Source organism: Apodemus sylvaticus, chromosome 3, assembly GCF_947179515.1.
Source record: "Apodemus sylvaticus chromosome 3, mApoSyl1.1, whole genome shotgun sequence".
In the NCBI taxonomy this organism is placed as follows: domain Eukaryota; kingdom Metazoa; phylum Chordata; class Mammalia; order Rodentia; family Muridae; genus Apodemus; species Apodemus sylvaticus.
This window is the reverse complement of record NC_067474.1, coordinates 61,892,518-61,912,791: the sequence shown is the minus strand read 5'-3', so window position 1 is coordinate 61,912,791 and position 20,274 is coordinate 61,892,518. Positions and strand designations below refer to the sequence as shown.

Here is a 20,274-nt window from a genome sequence, read left to right as displayed (position 1 = left end):
TCATGTGCACCACAACGGGTACTAGCACTTTACAATCTGCATCTAATCTTTATAACCCTGTGAGGACAGCGTGACTACAGTATCCAGGGCCATCTGGCCAGATCCAGATCTGCATAACAACAAAATCATAGCATCTTACTGTTTGTAAGAAAGAAGTCTTTTAAAATGTGTGCTAAATGCACGTTCCATAGGAAAATGGCTACACCTCTTAAGACAGGACTCAAAGCCATGCAGAGTAGTAAAGTGACCTTAAAACAAACATTAGCATCAATATAGAAACAAGCTCTCAGGTAGGCTGAGCCATCCCTTAACTGGAAAAGGCTAGCCTGGGGATGGTGGCCTGCTGCACACCCACATCCTACCATCTCTCTCCCAGGTGAAACAATGCCACCAAGTAGAAAAGCCAATTCTATGCAAGCAGAGGAGGAGGCTTTCTGGGATTGTGCACACAGCCAAGAGGGTGTTCTATCACTTGGGTAATTTGAGTAAAATTAGCACCACAGGAAAAGCCTCCTACAGCTATGAAAAGATGAGAAGAAAACTGTGCAGGACAATCTCATCCTCCTCATCAGAACAGAGGAAAGGGATGGCTGAGAAAATCTAAACGATGGGGTGGGGTGCATATGGAAGGCATTTACACCTTAACTAAAATTAAAAGGCTGGGTTTACATGCGTCAGTGGACCCAGACCTTAAACTAAGCATGGCAGACCCACTCAGGTGTAGCACAGGAGGATGGAGTAGGCATGGGCATCGAGAGGAAATACACACAGAACTAACACACAAGAGGACCCTGGCACAGACAAGGATGCAGGAGCACCACAGCTGGAATACCTCAGTCCTCTGTACCTGAGGTCACAGCCTAAAGGAATAATGGGATCTAGAAGGAATGTTTACATGACTTAATTAAGGCTTCATAATGGAGGTATATACATACAAAATTAAATATTACTTCTCCCAAATATGTGGCTGCTACTAAAAATGCCCAGTTCTCTTAAATGTATTTAAGTGGCTAAAGACACGGCTCAGTGGGTAAAGACACTTCTGCCAACCCTGATGACCTACCTGGCCACCCTTCTCCACACCCGTTCCTCAGAAGGGATAATTAAATTATCACAGATCACCACGTCTGCACACTGAAAACTGTTTTAAAGAGCTGGTGCTTACAGGACAAATGTCGGTTTTCTTATAAAGCCCCCGGTGTTCAAACACTGTTGCACATGTTAGGACAGTCTCTAACAATGCCATCATCATCCAGGGGTTGGTAACACAGAGATACCATCTCCCACAAAACGGTAGTGAGAGGGAGGCCTCTAGTGGAGCCTGCTGAACTCCATCCTGCTTGGCATTGTATAATAAATCCAGGACATCTCCGGGAAGCCGGTGCTGCTAACACAGGGTGCTGGCAGCACTGTGCTGACCATCTGAGTAGAACATAAGCTGTGTGAGTAGTTCTTACACCACATTACAAAAGCTACACTGACTTTGTGATATATTTTAATACAGTATATCTAAAAACTTATTTAAACATGTACTTAACATTAAGTTATTGCTGGGACGTTTTGGTGGCATTAAAGCTGCAGAGTGTGGTGTGTGATCACAACATTTCACTGTGTCTGCTCACATTTCCGCTGCTTGTTAGTTTCCTGCCACTCAGAGGCGCTGTGGAGAACCGAAGTTCTGAAGATACAAAACCAGCAGTGTTCAAACCTTCTACCTTCCCCCACCAAGTGCCAGAAAGGATCTCTGGCGACCCTAGCATTTTGTTTTCATCTTCTGTTCATTTTATCACTAATGTGTATGAGAGACAGAGAGAAAGGAAGATGGAGAGAGGGAGAGAGGAAAAAGAGAGAGAGGAAGGGGAAGGGAGGACAAAGGGAAGGAGCGAAGAGGAAGAGAGGGAGGGGGAGGAGTGAAAAGCAGAGGGAGGAAGAAGAGAGGGAAGGAGGAGGGAGGAAGAAAGGAGGGAGGGAGAGGGGCTAAGGGAGAGATGGAGGGAGAAGGGAAGGAAAGAGGGGGACTTAAAGACAGAGCTGGGGTCACGAGCATGTGCAGACCTTCTCTAGGCCAAATGAAGTGCTCCATCACAGTCCTCAGTCCTTGAGACAGGGTGTCTCCCTGACCTGGAGCTAGGTTCCTGACTCCAGGGATCCTCCTGTGCACACCCCCCTATAGAACTGGAGAGACACTGGCTTTTTATGTAGGTGCTGGGATCTGAACTCGGGTCCCCATGCTTGAAGAGCAAGCACTTTACCCACTGGGTCATCTCTGCAGCCTCTCCTCCCTGACTTCATCATGCTGGGCACACTTCCAAACTGACTGGGCACCAAGGCTGACTACTCTCCAGGTCTGACATGGAAAGGAGAGATTTGGCTGTATTTTAATAAGCACCAGCAAAAAGAGATGACTCCAATATCAGCTATGTACAAATTTATATAAACTGCAGAAAAGGCTCACCAATCAGAGTACTGTTCTCTTGCAAAGCCCTGGGGATTAGATCCCAGTGCCCACATCAGGCAGCTCACAACTGCCTGGAATTCCAGTTCAAGGGACCTGACACCCTCTCTGGCCTTCATGGGTACTTCTGGTGTGAGTGTGTGTGTGTATGTGTGTGTGTGTGCATATGTACATACATAAAGTCACACATGCATGTAAAATCAAATAAATCTTAATAAATTTCTTACAAATGAGTCTCTAACAAATATCACCACAGAAAGCACAGAAAGAGCATAAAGAATCCATATTTTGGCCGGGCAGTGGTGGCGCACGTCTGTAATCCCAGCACTCTGGGAGGCAGAAGCAGGCGGATTTCTGAGTTCGAGGCCTGCCTGGTCTACAGAGTGAGTTCCAGGACAGCCAGGGCTACACAGAGAAACCCTGTCTGGAAAAAAACCAAATCCCCCCCCCCCCCAAAAAAAAACTCCATATTTTGGCCAGATGTAGTGGTGAACACTTTTAATACTAGTACTTGGGAGGCAGAGTCTATTAGAGCTCTATGAGCTCAATCTGACAGCCTGGTCTATATAAAGAGTTGTACACCAGCCAGGGCTACATAATAAGACTAAATCTGAAATAGAAAAAAAGAAAGAAAGCTGGGCAGTGGTGGCACACACCTTTAGCCCCAGCACTCAGGAGGCAGACTCAGGGAGCTAGCTCTCTGTGAATTCGAGGCCAGCCTGGTCCAGAGAGAGAGTTACAGGACAGCCAGGATTACACAGAGAAAACTTTTCTCAAAAAAAAAGAAAAGAAAAAAGGAAAAAAGAAAGAGAGAAAGGAAGAAAGGAAAGAAAGGAAAGAAAGAGAAAGAAAGAAAGTAGGAAAGAGAAAGAGGGGAAGACAAGAAGATCCACATTTTATTTCCTTCTTGCTCGAAACTTCTGAGTAAATGAATTGCATTTTTTCCCAAAGGAAAGAAAAAAAGAGTTATGAGGTAACCTCAGATTTGTTGGGAAAAGGTGTTTTGTTCCCAAAAAACCCTATGAGGGCTGGTGAGATGGCTTATTTGATGAAGCTACTTGTCACCAAGCCTGACACCAGAGTTCAATCCCCAGGATTCACGTGCTAGAAAACTCTCGAAAGTTATTCTCTGACCATCACATGTCACACACTCTGACACACGTACGTGCACACACATATACATACACAAACACATCCCCCCCACACACACAGTAAATATAATTTATAACAATAAAAAGAACACCTGTAAATTGATACATAACGATCCAGGGCACTCATTCACTAAATAAACAGCAGTCACACCAGCATCTTCCTCACCTGGGACCAAGGAAAGCCAGCACTGGGAAGCAGCACTGCTAACTCACTGCCCTCCATCCCCAGAGCCACGCCTACAGCGTGTGCCACACGGAAGCAGATGCTCCGTGGCCAACAAGATAGAAAGCGACGGAGCTACAAAGTTCAGCAAAGGAAGCGTGTGCCACACGGAAGCAGATGAGAGAAAGAGCTGGTAGTGCCCGTGCCCATGTAAACCGCGTGCGCCAAGAGTTACTTTGGCATGGGAACCCACAAATCAAACTCCAGATAGGTCCTGAACATCAGGAAATGATACGTAAGGTCCACAACCCTGACCACAGTCCTCACCCAGCCTGGACCGAGCCTTGCTCAACTGATCAGCAAGCCAAGTTTATGTCCTAATTTAGCTTCCTGGGATGATCTGCTCATAGGGGAAACGGGTTAATCAAGAGCATGGATTTGACTCACGTGGTAATTACCTTTCTCACTCCACACAGCACTCATGGTTTCAGACACTTCCTTATGACTTTTAATTAAGAGGCAGTCCCTGAGAGCTCTGTCTCCTCTGGGGACACTGGCTTCAGTGTTCTGCAAGCTAACAAGCACATTTCCCCAGCAAGTGCTTAGAGCACCTCTGCACAGCCCAGTAGCATCCTCACCAACCTTCCTCTGCTTCATGTACCCTCTGCAAACCGCTGGGCCACTTCTAGGGACTCAGAGGTTAAGAGCACTGAGTGCTCTTCCAGAGGTCCTGAGTTCAATTCCCAGCAACCACATGGTGGTTCACAACCATCTGTAATGGGATCCGATGTCCTCTTCTGGTGTGTCTGAAGACAACAACAGTTTACTCATATGCATCAAATAAATAAATAAATAAATCTTTAAAAAAAAAAAAAAAGGCCATTTCCTGTCTTAAAAGAGTTTGGAACTGTTGAAAATCTATCTGCACTCTGTGCCTGCCTGGGGCCACGAGGCATACCCAGATGTCAACCTTTCAAACTACAAGTTATCACTAAACTTTTATTATAAACAGTCTCTTCTTAATTCTTAAGAACTACATGTGATGTTTTGCTCTTTTCCACAGGAGTATGCTAAAAGTTAAGTTTTATCCCTAGGCTTTCTCTAAAACGCCACAAATAAAAACTTTGGACCACAATTATTACAGTGGTTAAAAATATTGGTATAAATCTGAGTGAATGCTAAAGGGTGTTTGCTCTATTTAGTCTCTCTACTTCTGATGTGCTGCTACCTTTTAAAGGTGCTGTTTGCTTTTTAAAGGTTCCTAAATTTATCTTTGTGTGTATACCTAGATGAGCATGTGGGTGTTTGCACACACCAGAAAGGGGCTTGCTCCCCAGGGGCGGAGCTCCAGGCAGTTGTAACTCCCAGTGTGGGTGCTGGGAACAGAACTCTGGTCCTCTGTAAGAGTAGTAGCAAGAGATGGCTTGGAACCACAGAGCCATCTCTCTAGCCACTAGTGTACTTCTGGTTTTTAATTGGAAATAGTTTAGTCATTTAGCATGGCCTTTTTGAGAGACTTAATGTAGTACCTGACACAGAAGGCCCTCAATAATAACTTTTCAAAAACTGAGTCAATGAATGTAAACCTCCATCGAATTTCCTTTAAAAAAAGACGTAGTTTGAGCTAAGCAACCAGAGTGCGTCATTAACAAGCACGAGGCATCCGCAGTTCTTTATAGAGAGAGATTGCACAAAAATGGAACCACATACTTCCGTTCTGGATGTCCTGTGTAACAGCCCAGCCTGATATCAACATTTCTGACAAGTTTCCCCACTAGGAATCATTTTACAATTTCAATGTCAAGCCGCTCCAGGCAGCCAGCGCAGTCCCATGCGTGCGTGCGTGCGTGCGTGCGTGCGTGCGTGCGTGCGCGCGCGCATGCGCGGTGGGGTACCTTGGGCGGCCGCGTCCTGCTGGTACTCCGGCTCCTCCTCGGGCGGGCTCTGAAGGAAGTAGAGCTGCTCCGGCAGCATACTGCTGATCTTCTCCTTGTCCAGGCCGTGGCTGCTCAGCAGTGGGCTCCCGCTGCGCTTCACTTTCTCCCTCCTCTCGTGGGCCATAATTTTTTTGGTGCGAGCCTTGATGTTCTCCCAACACTTCTTGAGCTGTTTGAAGTCCCGCAGCGACACGCTGGGCTGCGAGTTGTACTCGTGGGCCAGGGCCTGCCAGGTCCGCTGCTTGAGGGCAATAGTGCGCGCGTCGCTCTTCTTGCATTCCAGCACATACTTGTACTTCTCTACTAAGGCGAGCAAGATGCTCTTCTCCAGCTCCGAGAAGTACTTGGCAGGTTTAATAATTTCGTTGTTTTGCATTTTCCACTCTTTTCTCCCGGTCGTTGGCTAGCCTGCAAAAGGAAGTTGAAAGCAAGAATTACAAAAATGTCACAAGTCACCGAGGCTTTAAAAGGCGGCAAGTAACTTCTTTTTCATGAGTGTTGAGTCACAGGAAAATATCCACAACTTTATCGACCACAGGATTGCACATTCTCCTAGCCAGTTTCCCAGGAGTCTTTGTGGCACCTACAGTATTACTCTCAATCCTAAATTATCTCTGCTTAATATAAGGAGCTGCTTAGTACCCCCAAATGTCAGGCAGCTTTAGAAATAAACAACTTGCTCAATTTATTTTTTTTATTATATATTTTTTTATTTTCAGCACAGATGAAGATAAAAGAGACCACTGTCTAATCAAACTGACAAGTTATGTAAAAGCACTTCCAAGATTTCAATATCATAAGGAAATTGCTCTTGGATAGCTGATACTTTTGTTGTAATTATTTTGTATACACTTATTTATGTATGTGCCTTGCTTGCATGTGTATCTATGTACCGCGTGCATGCCTGGTGCCTAAAGATGTCAGAAGAGGGTGTTGGATTTCCTGGGACTGGAATTATGGACAGTTGTGAGCCACCATGTGGGTGCTGGGAATCAAACCCAAGTCCTTTGCAAGAACAAGTGTTCTTAACCACTGAGCCCTATCTTCAGCCCCGACACCTGTTATTTTCACCCTGACACCTGTTACTTTCAGTTTAGCATCCTTGACTTAAATCATTACCTAGGAAAGCCTCAGTCCCTTCTTCCAAGTGTGAGGTGGAAGCCAGCCATGGTACAGGGTTCCATCTGTAGCCCTCTACTACTCGGGAGGCTGAGGCGAGTGGACGCCTGTGAGCTGGAGCCCATAGTGAGCTCTAGACCAGTGGAGTGTGAGATCATGTCTCAAAGAAAAGAAAAGAAAGGAAACAGGAGAGCTGATGCCTGTGACCTATCAGGCCTGGGGCCACTTTTAACTGTGCAGGGTTACCTAAGCAACTTCTGTGGTTTCAGAATTGAGTCTGTGTACTTAGAGGCAACGCATACTGCTTCTCTCACATGTGAGAGAACCAAGGCCCAAAAGCTGAAGTGGATCGCCCAGGGCGCAAAGACTGTGACTCTGCAGGCAAGGCCGGGGTCTTTCTGCCCCAGAAGTCTAGTGTTGTTGGTGTCTCTCCAAGATTCTTCCTTGGACCTTGGGCAGTTTCAAATTATTCCGCCAGGGCTCATTGCATGTCACCCTGTCACCTCTACAGAGCTGAGTAAGCCCCTTTCACCCTCAGGACAAAGGCCTTACTGCTCTGGTGTGTATGAAACCTCCAGTCTCCCGTGTCTTCTCTAGCAAGACATTTTCTGTAAGATAAATCCTTCACATAAGCGGTGGTGAACATGAACCACAGCAGATATGGGAACACCAGCAGCAGATACAGGAACACCAGCAGTCATATCCCCTCCCTGCGCTGCAGAGACCAACACAGCCCTGGACCTTCCTATGTTCCCTAAGCCTTTGCTCTTTCAGAGTAAAGGGCAAACATCAAGATATTGATGACTTAGTACACTGGGAACTGCCCAATTCTTATCAAAAGAAATGGAACCACCTTGAAAGGAGTCCTACTATGGAGAGGTGAGGTCACCTGAACATCAAGAGAGACACCAAGTTGTTTTCTCATTTTGTGTATTTGAAATTTTCTACGAGGGAGGAAAAAGATGTGTGTGTGTGTGTGTGTGTGTGTGTGTGTGTGTATACATGGCGGAAAGACTGTGATTTTCTTTTTTTCTGTTTTATACAGGATCTCATTTAGCCTATGGCTTTTCTTTAAAAAAGAAAAAAAATCACATTATGGGTGCTGGAGAGATGGCCATGCAGTTAACAGTACTCGATGCTCTTCCAGAGTTCAGGTCTCAGTACCCCTGGCAGGAGTTGGTAAGAAGCTCACAACAACTATAAGTCAAGCTTTGGGTGATCTAATGCCCTCTTCAGGCTTCTACAGGCACCCACACACCCTGTGGCATACACACACCAACAAACACACACACACACTTCTTTTTTAATCTTAAAAACTATCCTATAAAAACCTTATTAAAAACTAACAAAATAACCTGCAAGGTTTCCTGCAGTTGTATCAGACTGATGCTGGACCAGACCGGACCACATCAGAAGCCTTAAAACTGGGGCTTTAATGAGGGCAACAAAATCTGATCAGGGCCTGCACAACGTCAACAGCTCATCCCAAGTCAGGCTTACAATGACAACTACTAGGGAGGTTAGGCCCGCCTCCACCTGGCCTCCGCCTTCACTGTCACACAGGCACACGGAACCCCAGGGTTACAAAGACAACTAAGTATGTGTCTAGGCAGGTCGGCCTAAAACCTTAAGCACGTGTAAGGAAGGGACCATTTTCCTTAGAGGGTGCATCCCTAGCTCTCTTCAGGTCTCAAGCATGTGCTTTGATTATATTGCTGTAGTGGCCCCGTAGTAGCACCCAGCCAGGGCTTCTTCCTCCCCATGGATCAAAATTAGTTCTTTACCTTCATCAGTGTCTACTCACTATAATCCAATGCTCCCCACACTAAAATTTGCCAGCACAGGTTCCGTACAGCTGCCCTCTTCCATGTCATCTCTATCTTAAAACAAGTCTATAACCAACTTTCTGGTGATGTGTGTGTGTGTGTGTGTATATATATATATATATATATTAGAGTTTTTATTATAGAGTCAGTGAGTACAATGGATGGTCTAAAACAAACAACCTGCCAGCTCCCAGAGCTAATTCTGCCTCCCCGACACCAAGGCCGCTGCCTCGGGAGACATGTCTTTTAAGAATTGTTTCTCTGGGGCTGGAAAGATGGCTCAGCGGTTAAGGGCACTGACTGAGTTCAATTCCCAGCAACCACATGGTGGCTCACAACATCGAATCCCTGTAATGGGATCCGATGCCTTTTTCTGGTGTGTCTAAAGGCAGTTACAGTCTGACGACAACAGAGTCTGAAGATGAGCTACAGTGTACTTATATACATAAGATAAAGAAATAAAAAAAGAATTGTTCCTCTAAGGACTCAGATTTCTAACTCACAAATGAAAAATATTTTACTCCCCCCCTTTTTAATGTTAGGTGTAAAGTTATTTTACACATAGCATATATGTGTATATGTATACTTTCTAAATAAATATTTTTCTTACTTTAACTGTTTCATAAAAGAAAACTAGAAAATGAATTGCAGCCTCAAAAGATGAAAGCATTCAAAATGTCCCTTTAATGTCCCTGTGGTGCCGACTTACGTCCCATTTACAGCATACCGGATTCCGTGTGTCCTCCTCCTCTGCTCTTGCTGCTAACAGTCTAAATCTATGCCTGCTGTGGAGGCAAGAAAAAGTCTCATCGTTGCTTAAAGTTCTAAGATCTCTGCTCTCACGCAAACAAACCGCACTCTGGGGTTCGGTCTCTGTGACCCTTGGTAGGACTGAGTTAACTGCCAAGTGATTTGAGAAGTCTCCCTTGCAATGTGTGCAGGACCACTGGCTGCCACGGGGAGGTGATGGAACGGGCTGGGGTGCGGGTGGGGATGTCAAACTTGGCAAAGAGTTCTGCCTTGAAGGTGATCAGCAGAGCCCCAGTAAGAGCAGCTGGGTTCGACGGGATTCCTATTGTAGGTCAGACTATAGTTAGACCAAATGGCTTAGGTGAGGCACGCCATTTCACCTTCCCCTAAATCGCTCCTGAGAGCATCATCCGTTACACTTCAATTTTTCTGTTAAAGAAAAATCTAAGTACCAGAAGAAATTATACAACTGCTCTCAAAAGCAAATACCCAGAATTACCAACACCTGGGGACCATTAACAGCCTATTAACTAAACTGTTATTTAATCACTAGCTAAGTACAACCAGAGTTGCTAATTCACTTTGCTTAATTTCGTAGAACACCAGGCCTCTCTGGGCCATGTGGTTGTGTTCTACAGCAAGCTAAAAGGGATTCTGGTGTAAGCCCCAAGCTTTTGTACCCCACCCCCCACCCCACCCCCATTTCCCTTGTGGATTCCCAACAGCCTCGTAAAGTAGGCTGCTTAACTCTACAAACTAGTTATTATTTCTCTTTCCAAGATAAGGACACCGAGGCCCGGGAAGCTGCCATGTCACAGCTATAGCAAGTGACAGAAGCAGGAGTGGAAGCCAGCCCGTCCTTCACAGCCCACACTCCTCTGCTCCGGGCAGTTCTCTCTTTTCTGACCTAGCGATGTTTTCTGCTCCCTGCTAAATGTTATTACTTGGCAATCCAGTGGCATCCCAAAGGACATTGATAGGACAGCTTGGGGAGGAAGACGGGGTGGGGGGTGGGGGGAGCTGGGTCTCTGACCATCTCCATTTGTCAGTTGTGCCCTCCTCACCCCCCACTCCCCTTATCTCCATCAGCTCCTCCCTCTCTCTTAATCTGAGGACCCATACCTCCCCCCACCAAACCACGTACCCTCAGTCTAACTCTGAAATAATTTCTCCGCTGATCTGATAAACAACTGTCTGGACGTAACTATGGAGCGCTCTAATGTACAGCTCTAAGTAGTCCACACCCCAGAGGCAAGCTGGCATCCCACAGGAGCACTTGACTGATGGTTCTCATCAAACAACTTCCCAAGTAAGAGATCTCCCTAGTAAAGCTCATTATCAAAAAACATCAAGTCCAAAAAGCATCATCTAGCTTAGAACTATCCCACTATGTCCATAATAGACATGTTACAGATGACAACAGAGCAACCCTTCCTTTGCTGGAGTTGGGCAGCCTTCCCCAGCCTCTGCTCTACTCAATAGCAATCCTCCGTATGTATGACTGCTCTGCTGGTATATCACCTGTTCTTATCACGGTTGTAATCACAGGCAGCCCACTGACCCACACAGCTGGGCTCCAATCGACAGCAAATGCATATGTACATTTTATATAGGTATAAAACTACTAGCCGCACGCAGAATAGCATATAAGACAAAGCTGTGTTAAAGTTCACTAAAAACTTCATTAGAGTAAAAAATAGTCAATAAAATAGCAAAATTCAAACGCAGTGAAAGTTCCCCTGGGGCTTGGCAAAGATCTGAAGACAGACCTACGTAAAAGAGCACAATGACTCTAATATCATAAAAAAAAAAAAATAGAGCGATTAGCACAATTCCCAAAAAAACGCTAACACTGATTAAACCACCAGAAGTCAATAATATTCACCTTAAAAGGAAAAGTAGCTGTTTGTAAACTGGATGATTGTATGCTATCAACTTCCATTGCCAAATCCCTAATCTCCAGTGGGCTGAATTTGGGATTGGATATTTAAAGAAGTAATTAAGATTAAATGAGACTCTAAGTGTCAGCCTTTGGCCCTCCCTATAGGCAGAGCTACTCTCCCTCCGCCAGTGGACAAAGGGGTGGGGTGAGCATGCTCAGATGGCAATGACTGACAGTCCAAGAGCCTCTGCATGAACCCTCTTGCCAAAACCTTGAAGGAAGAAAGATTCTGTGTCCAGGCCATCCTCTTTGTGATAGTTTGCTACGGCAGCTGAAGAAGACCAAAGTGAGAGGGTGTGATCATAAAGCGCACCAAGGGGAAACTAAGTCTTAAGGCTTGAGCCAAGTCTAGAGAAATGGCAAAGATTTTGTTTCTATTACAGTTTGTGTGGGGGCGGGGAAGGGGGAATCATTCTTTAAAGTTAATCCTTGTAACTGAAAAGCTGGGATGGAGACCTGAGACAGGGATCAGGTCAGCAATAAGCCAAGCTCCCATGGTGAAATGAAATGAAGCAAGACAGGGCACACAGAAAACCTGGGCTCGGATCCTGACCGACATTTAAACTGCACCTCTGGGCAGGCCAGTGTACGGCCTGTGACATGGCTTAACAACCCTGAGCCTGCACAAAGCCCCTCGGTGTGAGTGACCAGGTCAGGACCAGAGCTTCAGTGCACTGCGTGTCTCTATTTTGCCCCCCTTTCAAACTGTTTCCAAAGTAGCACGATCTATATAACATATATACTCAAATATGTATTTACCGGCTTCTTATTTCACAGACGCAAAATTTAACCAATATAGAATGCATTCCTACAGAAGACTGAGCACTGCTCTAAAATATATGGGAGACACAAAGATAAGTGAACCTATATCCTGGGAAGAACACCGACACAAGCTGATGCCTGAAAGGAATGGCATTCGGGAGCGGACACCGTAACAAAGGACCACGTGCCTTGGCTGCTGGGGAGGGAAGAGTGGGCCTGTCCTCTTGTGAACAAGAGGCCATCTGACAGCCAAAGATGTGAACACACAGAGTCAAAGGAGGCCAGACTTTTATTTTTAAGTGGGGAAGGGGAATCAGAAAGGATCTGCACCCTGAGAAGGACAGTTTTCTTAGGGAGAAAGAAATATATACAAGGACTGTGTCACAGGACGCTGTGGCCAAGATGTGTCTGCGCACACACAGGGGGAGAGGGGGAAGAGAATGCAGAGGCACTGAGAAGCATGTGGCCTGCAAGAGCAGCCGCCCTGAGCTGGCATCGAAGGGAATGGTGCTCCCTAAGGTGGAGAGACTGCAGGTCTACAAATACGTAACACAGCACAGGGGTTTGTGGCACACAGAGAGGCAGCATGAGAAACAGTGGCAGAGATACCCCAAGAGCTGTTCCTAGAACAAGAACCCCAATGCTCACTAGAAAGAAAGGAGCACCGGAACAAACCAGGTTCACAACTTGGAGACATGAAGGACTAACACTATACATAGAGGTAGTTAGCAGATGGGGTGAAGGGAACGGCATGCTCCCCTCCCACCTTTACCTGCGGCTGTGTCACCATCCATATAGAAAAGGAAGACCCCTCCAACCTCTCCCTCTCTTCCCCCTTATCTCTCTATAAACCTCAGGTGGGACTGTAGCCTGGTGTGGTCTTTCTGAAGCCACACGACGATCACAACACCTTTCACGGAAGCCTGCCGACAGACTAGTCTGTCCTTAGAGAGTAAAGTTAAGTTCCTATTCCCCTTTACCATTCTATCTCCTAATTCATCACCTTGAAAATAATCATTCTGTGAAATAACCTAAATCCTGGCATATTATAAACTTTAAAATGAAAAAGGTCCCATCCAACCTTTCTTCACAAATGAGAAATCTAAGGCTTGGCACAAGTAAGGACTTCTTGGGGACCTGGTAACAGGGGTGGGGGCTGCTGCTGAAAGGTCATGGTTTATCTCCAAGCGCTCCCCCACAGCTTCTCATTAAGGTGCCTTTCCTCTGAGGTATTCTCAAGCCTTCCCTCGACATCCCATCTGCTGTGATTTAGATCATAAGTGTTCTCCAGAGCCCCTTGTGTTGAGGCCTGATGCCCAGTGACATTCTCAGGAAGAACTGGAACCATTCAGAGAAGGATCTAGATCTAGTGAGGTAGCTTCAGGACACAGAAAGAGTGCACCTGAGGAGGGAGTAGAATTCCAGCCCCTTTCTCATCTTCTCTTGGCTCCCTGGCCAAGAGAAGCAATTTTCCCTGCTACATTCTCCCATCATGCCACACTGCCCCGCCACAGGCCCAAACCAACAGGGCCAACTGAATGAAGACCTTAAAAAGATGTGGTGTGTGGCACACACCTTGAAGCCCAGCACTCAAGAAACAGAGGCAGGTGAATCTTTATGGGTTCAAAGCTAGCTTCATCCTAAATAGTGAGTTTTCAGGCCAGCCAAGGCTACCTGTCTCAAACAAACAAAAACTATGAGTCCAAGTAACCCTTACCAGTTCCCAACTGAAGTGCTAGGAACTGTCTGGGGCTTCCTGTATGCTGGGGAAGTGCCCACCTCTCGGCTATGCCCCCAACCCAAGCCTTTGCTTTCTATAAACCAATTAGCTCAGGGCTTAGGCACAGTGACAGAAAGCTAACTGACACGTCATCTGAAAACGTAAGTGCACTCTGACACTTACTTTGTGACATGCAGCAAGTCCCCTTTCCTCCCTGTCAGCTCCTCATCTCTAAATTACAACTCAAGCAGGTGTTCTCTAAGTCCCATCCAGGGCGGTCCGTCCAGATTAGCAGTCGTTCCTCTGCAAATTAATTTCCACAGCCCGCTGCCAAAGACACACAGACAGCGTTTTCTGATTGTTCATTAAGCTAGTGAGGCTTTGGACCAGTGAAGTAAAATACTGTGCAGCACAATGAAATTATCTTGGTGCCTTCAAGTAGTCCTTCTTGCTGTAAGGCTGTATACAGGTTTAACTTTACGAATTTAGCAATTCTAGGTACAGTAGCTCAGGCCAGCACACTGCCCCCATGCAGCAGGCAATTGGTACATATTTGCTATTCATGTTACCACACACCTGCTTGCAATTTGTTTTGTTTTTTTGTTTACTAATTACAACTACATGTTCTACTGTCCAAAATATCTTTTGACAAGGGATTAATCAGGAAATTATAGTTTTCTGGTTTCCTGAAAATACCAGGAAAGCCCTAAAGGATGTAGAGATAGCAGCCTTTCAGAGACCCATGATGACTGCGGCTGTCATGTTATACTCACAGGCTCAAACCTGTCTGCCCAGACAGTCACCCGGCACCCTTTCCTCCTCTCCTCCTCCTCCTTTCTTTTTAGAGCGCTTGGCACCAGTCTGACCTTGCCTCATCTGCTGTGTTGCCCCCACTCTCTGCAGGCAGCCATAGAACTTGGTGGTTATTTTTGCCATCTGTGTCTGAGTGTGACTGCAAGAGGATGAGCCTTGTGTTAAGGCAAGCCCCCTCTCCTCATGCTCCTCTCTCCTCCCACTTACACAAACCCCACTTTAAACTAGATGAGTGATCTTAAAAGTCCTGGTGCCTTCCTTCATCTCCTCCACAGCTCCATCCCAAAGCAGCCCCGGCCCAGGCGTCCCCGAAATGCCTTTAGATTCATTATTAAAGCCTCCCCTTCGGGAAGTGCTTCTGACATGCAGAAGGCGCCCTTCTGGGGGTGTTCCACACCATCCTGCTTCTTGTCTTAGCCAGGACACTGTCCTTCACTCCCACATCAGAAGACTGACTCTCAGATCTGCTCTAGCCCAAGGCTATCAAGTACGCGGTTCTTACCACATTGCCTCTTACAATTTTTCGGCACTGCAATCCATCTGCCCTGTGGGGGCGGGGTAACTACACTTGATTCACATCTTTCACACACAGGAGAAGCTCAGTGTTCGTTCAGACATTGACATTTCCCTACCAACCTCCTCTATGACTGCCCCATATGGGTACCTCAGAAATGACCAATTCTCCAGAGAGCTAAAGCCATACTAATTATTCCCCACTGTCTACAAGTCTCATGACTGATGATTTCAGCCATAACCAGCGGGCTCCCCAAGCCCAGATCCTCAGTATGTTCTCCAACATGTGCAACTCATTGACAAAACCCCATTCTACAATTTACTTCAATGTCTACTTCCAATTCGTCAATGTCTACTTCCATCTCCCTTGCTCTCGCCTTTCGTATCTTCTCAAAGACCTTAACCTCCAACTGGTCTCCCAAATGTACCATGTCCCTCCCTATACAGCTGCAAGAGACAGTCCTAGCATACAGTGCTCATGGCACACCCTGCTTGTACCCTGGGACATCCCTTCCGCTTCCTACATAATAAAACAAGTCCAGACTCCTCATGCATCCCTCAGGACTTTTCTACATCCTGCCTGACTACAGGCACCTCCTCCACCTGCCCCACCTATTCCGTCTTTCCATCTAGTCAAGCCGTAAACTTACTGTCATGCTACCTTCTCATGGCCTGGTTTATTCTGAATTTTCTCTGCCTGTGATCTTCAGTACCCGTTTTTATCCTAACAGACCCAGTTCCTGGGTAACTACTTAGCTCCCATGTGACCGTTGTAAAGCCTGCCTAAACTAGTGCTTACCCTCTTGTTTATATGTAACAGCTTTCCTTCCAAAATGAGTTTACACAGTGTGACATACATTATACTGGTTAACTGTCCTGGGCTGCCTAAGCCTTGTGAAAGCTGACTGGGGCTTCGAGAGGCCTTCCGTTGTGTCCTCCAAGACTCCTGCCCCTGAGGAAGGCTGACTCCTTAACTCTGTAATATGCAAAACAGGAAGCCACAGAGGCTTTTATGCACATTTTGTCCTAGAGAACAGTTAGGAGATAAACAGTTTGCAATCAGCTTAACTGAACTCGAGGCTCTAAGTCCATCCACAGAACACTCATCCACTCAACCAGGAAGTGGGCGAGGAGGACCCTCTGGCCTAGGAGTCTGCCGGTTGGGACTGTTGTGAACTCCCAGTGTGATGATGTTCTTTCTCTGTCTGCTGCTGTCTGGTCTTTTACCTGAGGAGAGACAAACCCAAGCCACCTGGGACCCGTGACTGGAAATTCCAGCTGACTACCCCAATAGGGCTTCCCCAGTGGATTTCAGATGCAAGTCTGTAAGTCCTAGATTTGATCTAGTCTGGTGGCTGTTCTATCAGCTGCTCTACCTCCAGCCATCTCTGCTGGATGCCGATTCCCGGACTTGATGCTTTGCAACCTAGCTATGGCTTTTCTGTGTCTGCTGCTCACTATTTATTCTCTTACTTCTGCTGGCTGTCTACTTAATAATTCACTCATTCAACTACTGTAGAACATGCTCCGGACACTACAGAACAAGTAGCTTACGAGCTCTATGTACACGGCGACTGCCTTTTTTAAGAGCGAGATTGTCACGGCTGGGACTCGGAAGCACGGATGAGATAAAAGGCAGGCGGTCAGGACATTTGGAGTCTGCCATCAGGCTCAACCTCACCCCACTGAGGTGCACTGGCCCCGAGGCCCTAGGAAAGGAGGTGACCCACTCGTTGGCAAGCACACTGCCCATCACAAACGCCAACCAGTAGCACTTCCCACTCATTTTGTAATTTGCCCTTTGTGTGCATCTCCCTCTCTGGAATGGGAAACTCCTAAGGAAAGATAATTTCTGACTCATCTCTGCATCTCGGCATATAGCATGACTCAGCAGAGGACTGGCACTCTGGGGACTTTTTTTCTTTTGAATGACTCTCCTAGAGGAAGGAAATACAGTAAAGTGCTGTTTGAGTTCCCTGCCAACTACTTGGGGGGAAAAGAAGTCCTATTCTCTCTCACACTCACATACCATAATCACAAAGGTGAGTGATAGTCAGGAAATATGAGGCCGCAGCTGTCCATCTCCCCCCAGAGCACTCACTCTTTCCAATGTGCATTATTTGTTACTCTTACCATCTCTGTGTACCCCCAAATCCTCTTCTGAGTCCTAGTTTCAAACAAAACTCCTTTATCCAATAAGTCTGTCGGGCTCACTCTTGGGAAAGGTGACACTGGGTGAGGAGTTAGGAGAGGGCAGGGCGTCTGAGAAGAGACCCGCCAGGCTGTGGACTGAAGAGCCCAGTTCCTTCCCTTACTGCCCTCCCCCTACTCTACTGCAACCCCTGGGTAGTTCCTGTCTTCCTCATTTTTCCCACACAGGCTACTGAAAGCCTATCCGTTCTCCCCATGCCAAACTGAAACTCAAAAGTTTCTTCAAGCCCACTGTGACACTTAAGTGAGGAAGGGTCGCAACTCCCCTTCTTCACATAGCTAGGCCCCTGGAATGTTAAGCATCTTATCAACCTTGGGGGTTGTTTTAGCCATCTTCATCTCCTGAAACACACTACCAGGAACCACTGCATCCTAAACTGAGGGATGCTTTGCCAGGACTAACGACAGAGTCTGCATGGCATCTGAACTCGTTCGCCCAGCTGCAGGAGTAACTGAAGACAACTTCTGATCTTTCTCGGGACCTCTCCAGCTTCCTCCTCAGCATGGACCTGTCGGAAGATGCAGCTGTGGGGAGAGTAGGCGGATCACCCCATCTTTCTCCAGGTTTTGAAATACTTTTTCTCCCTTTTCTACCTCTCTGGTCTCAAACTCTCATAGCTGTCCTCAATCCTAAACTCGGGAACTATTTTATTAACTTTCAACAATTTCCTGAGTAACTACACACGCATGGTCTCTTCAGACATGCTAAAATCCCCACACAACTCAGGCACTATTATTCCAGCTCCAGTTTTAAATGTGTGAAAATATGTATCTTTTACCCTAGAGCCATTCTCCTAAGTACCACAAAACATTTTGTACTGTTAAATGTTATCATAGCAATAAAACATCCAATCTCTGTAATCGGAACAGGAGTCTAAATTCTTGTTTCTTACTCCAATATAAAAACCATTCCTGCAATTTACAGACTGCCAGAGCTATCAATGCCAGTGCAATGGTTTAATAATTCAAATCTACTGTTTAGGACCTAGGGCCTGGGACATGTAGTGCTTAATTTTAGCAATCAGCAGACACACATTATCTCTCACAATAGTACTTGGGGGTGGGTATTACATCACACCCTACTCCCCCATTATAGAAACATCAACCCAGCAGCCTCCAAGTAAAGGAGCTTCCCCAAGGTCAGTCGGGCAAGGATGTGATGCACTATTTCCTCCTACGAGGGACCCAGCCCTTTATACCTCTGGACTGGACTGGAGGAGACAGGGGGTCTCAATGAAGACAAGTACTGAAAAGCAGCAAGCGCAGTTCCCAGCACACAGTGGGGATGTGAGGACCGCGGCTCGAGGGGTCCGCTGGGTTTCCCCCCCAAGAGCTTCCGGGGCCCCGGGCTCCAAGCTCCTGTCCCGGGAGCTCCAGCGCGACTGCGAGGCCCGCGCGCCGGCGCTTTGTACGCGGCAGGCCGGCCGGGCTCCCGGGGCACCGCGGCGCGCGCAGGCGGCCGTCGGCCTGCGGGGAGGAGGGCGCGGCGGCTCGGCCCGGGAGCCCGCCAGACCCCCGCGCTCCCGCTCCGCCCGCTTCCCCCGCCGGCCGCGGCCCTCCCGGCCTCAGCTTCCTACCTGCAGCGGCGGCGCGGCGGCCGCGAGTCCCGGGGAGGGGCGCGGAGGCGCGGGCGCGGCGGCCTGGGCTGCTCTGGCGGGCTGGGCGGCCGGCAGGGCCGCGGGCTCCAGGCGGGCGCCGGGCGGCCGCGCGCCCCCGGCCGGCCAGGCCCCGCCGCGCGCGCCGCGGCCACAAAGCCCCGCGCCGCCGCCCCCTCGTGGGCCGCTGCCGCCTGCCGCTCGGTGGGCGCCGCGGAGGGCGGGAGCGCGGCCCCGTGCAGCCCCCACCTCCCCGAGCCGCGGTCCCGCCGCGCTGCCCACCTTGGCCCGGGAGCTGCGGAAGGGACCCGTCTCCGCCAACAACAAAAGAATGCATTTTCCCACACCGGGGATGTGGCAGTCACCGCACGAGTTAGCGCGAGCCTGCTGACTGACGCGGGCCCTTTTCTTCGGGGACTCCACGAGGCTGGGAACGGCACCCCCTGCTACTCTCGAGTTCAGCGCCAACTTTTGTGGTTCTAATCGGCGGAATGTGTTTCCGGAGAAGGTGTGTGCGCTCCCCCTCCCCCAAGGACCCCATCTAGGTGCACCGACCTCAGGACACGACTCACACCCTGTGTGCCTACCCAGTGGGACCCAAGGCGCGCTGCGACGAAGGCACCGCGGCTTAAGGAACTGGGGGCAGGGGTCCTTCTCCTTACAAGGCCTTGACCCCTCCCCCAAGGATGGAGACTGAGCGTTTCTTTTGCTATAGATCGGTTAAGAAGATTCCAAGCCCAGAGAAGGGCAAAGAGAAGGTTCTCAAACTTTTTCTTTTTAAACGAGATGAAACTCAACAAAGCATAAAGATGACAATTTAAAAATAAACAACCCAGTGGCACTTATTATACTTAGAATAACAGCAACAACCACTTCACCTCCTTGCTCTTAAGGGTTCCATCCAAAGGACACCCCCGCACCAATTAAGTAGTCACTCCTTTGCCTGAAAACCATTAATCTTTTTTTCTGTTTCTATAGATTTACCTTTTTTTATATTTCATATAAATGGAGTCATATATCTTTTTGGCGCACGCGGCAGGTGTGTGTGTGTGTGTGCGCGCGCCCGCGCGCGCGCCTGTAGTTGGGGGTGGTACTTACTAAGCCGCTAAGGTTGGCCTTGAACTCACTCTGGGGCCCCTGCAGCCTTTGAATCTACAAACCTACAAACCTACAAACCTGCCTCAGCCTCCCTAGCTAGTAGCTGAGATCACAGGCCAGCTTCGCTGAGCCTGGTCACTCTGGCTGGTCAAAGAATCCAGACAAGGTTCATCTAGATTATAGCATGCATCTTACTTCCCCACTTTTTGTGGCTACATA

The 20,274-nt window shown here is 47.7% G+C and overlaps 1 protein-coding gene across 4 annotated transcripts in view; it reads right to left on the bottom strand.

Annotated features, from left to right (window-relative positions):
• LOC127680792 (tomoregulin-1) overlaps positions 1 to 19,595 on the bottom strand; it is a 127,524-nt gene extending 107,929 nt beyond the window's left edge. For 2 of the 4 annotated variants that reach the window (XM_052176483.1, XM_052176480.1), the window contains exons 1-2: positions 18,940 to 19,074; positions 5,665 to 6,114 (exon numbers count right to left, since the gene is read on the bottom strand). In XM_052176483.1, coding sequence (XP_052032443.1) covers positions 5,665 to 6,082 — 418 coding nt within the window. In that variant the 5' untranslated portion in view covers positions 6,083 to 6,114; positions 18,940 to 19,074. Of the gene's footprint in view, positions 1 to 5,664; positions 6,115 to 18,939; positions 19,075 to 19,239; positions 19,327 to 19,512 lie in introns of those variants that run through there. The other 2 variants (XM_052176482.1, XM_052176481.1) reach the window with 2 other exon arrangements.
• Between the last annotated feature and the right edge of the window lie 679 nt (positions 19,596 to 20,274).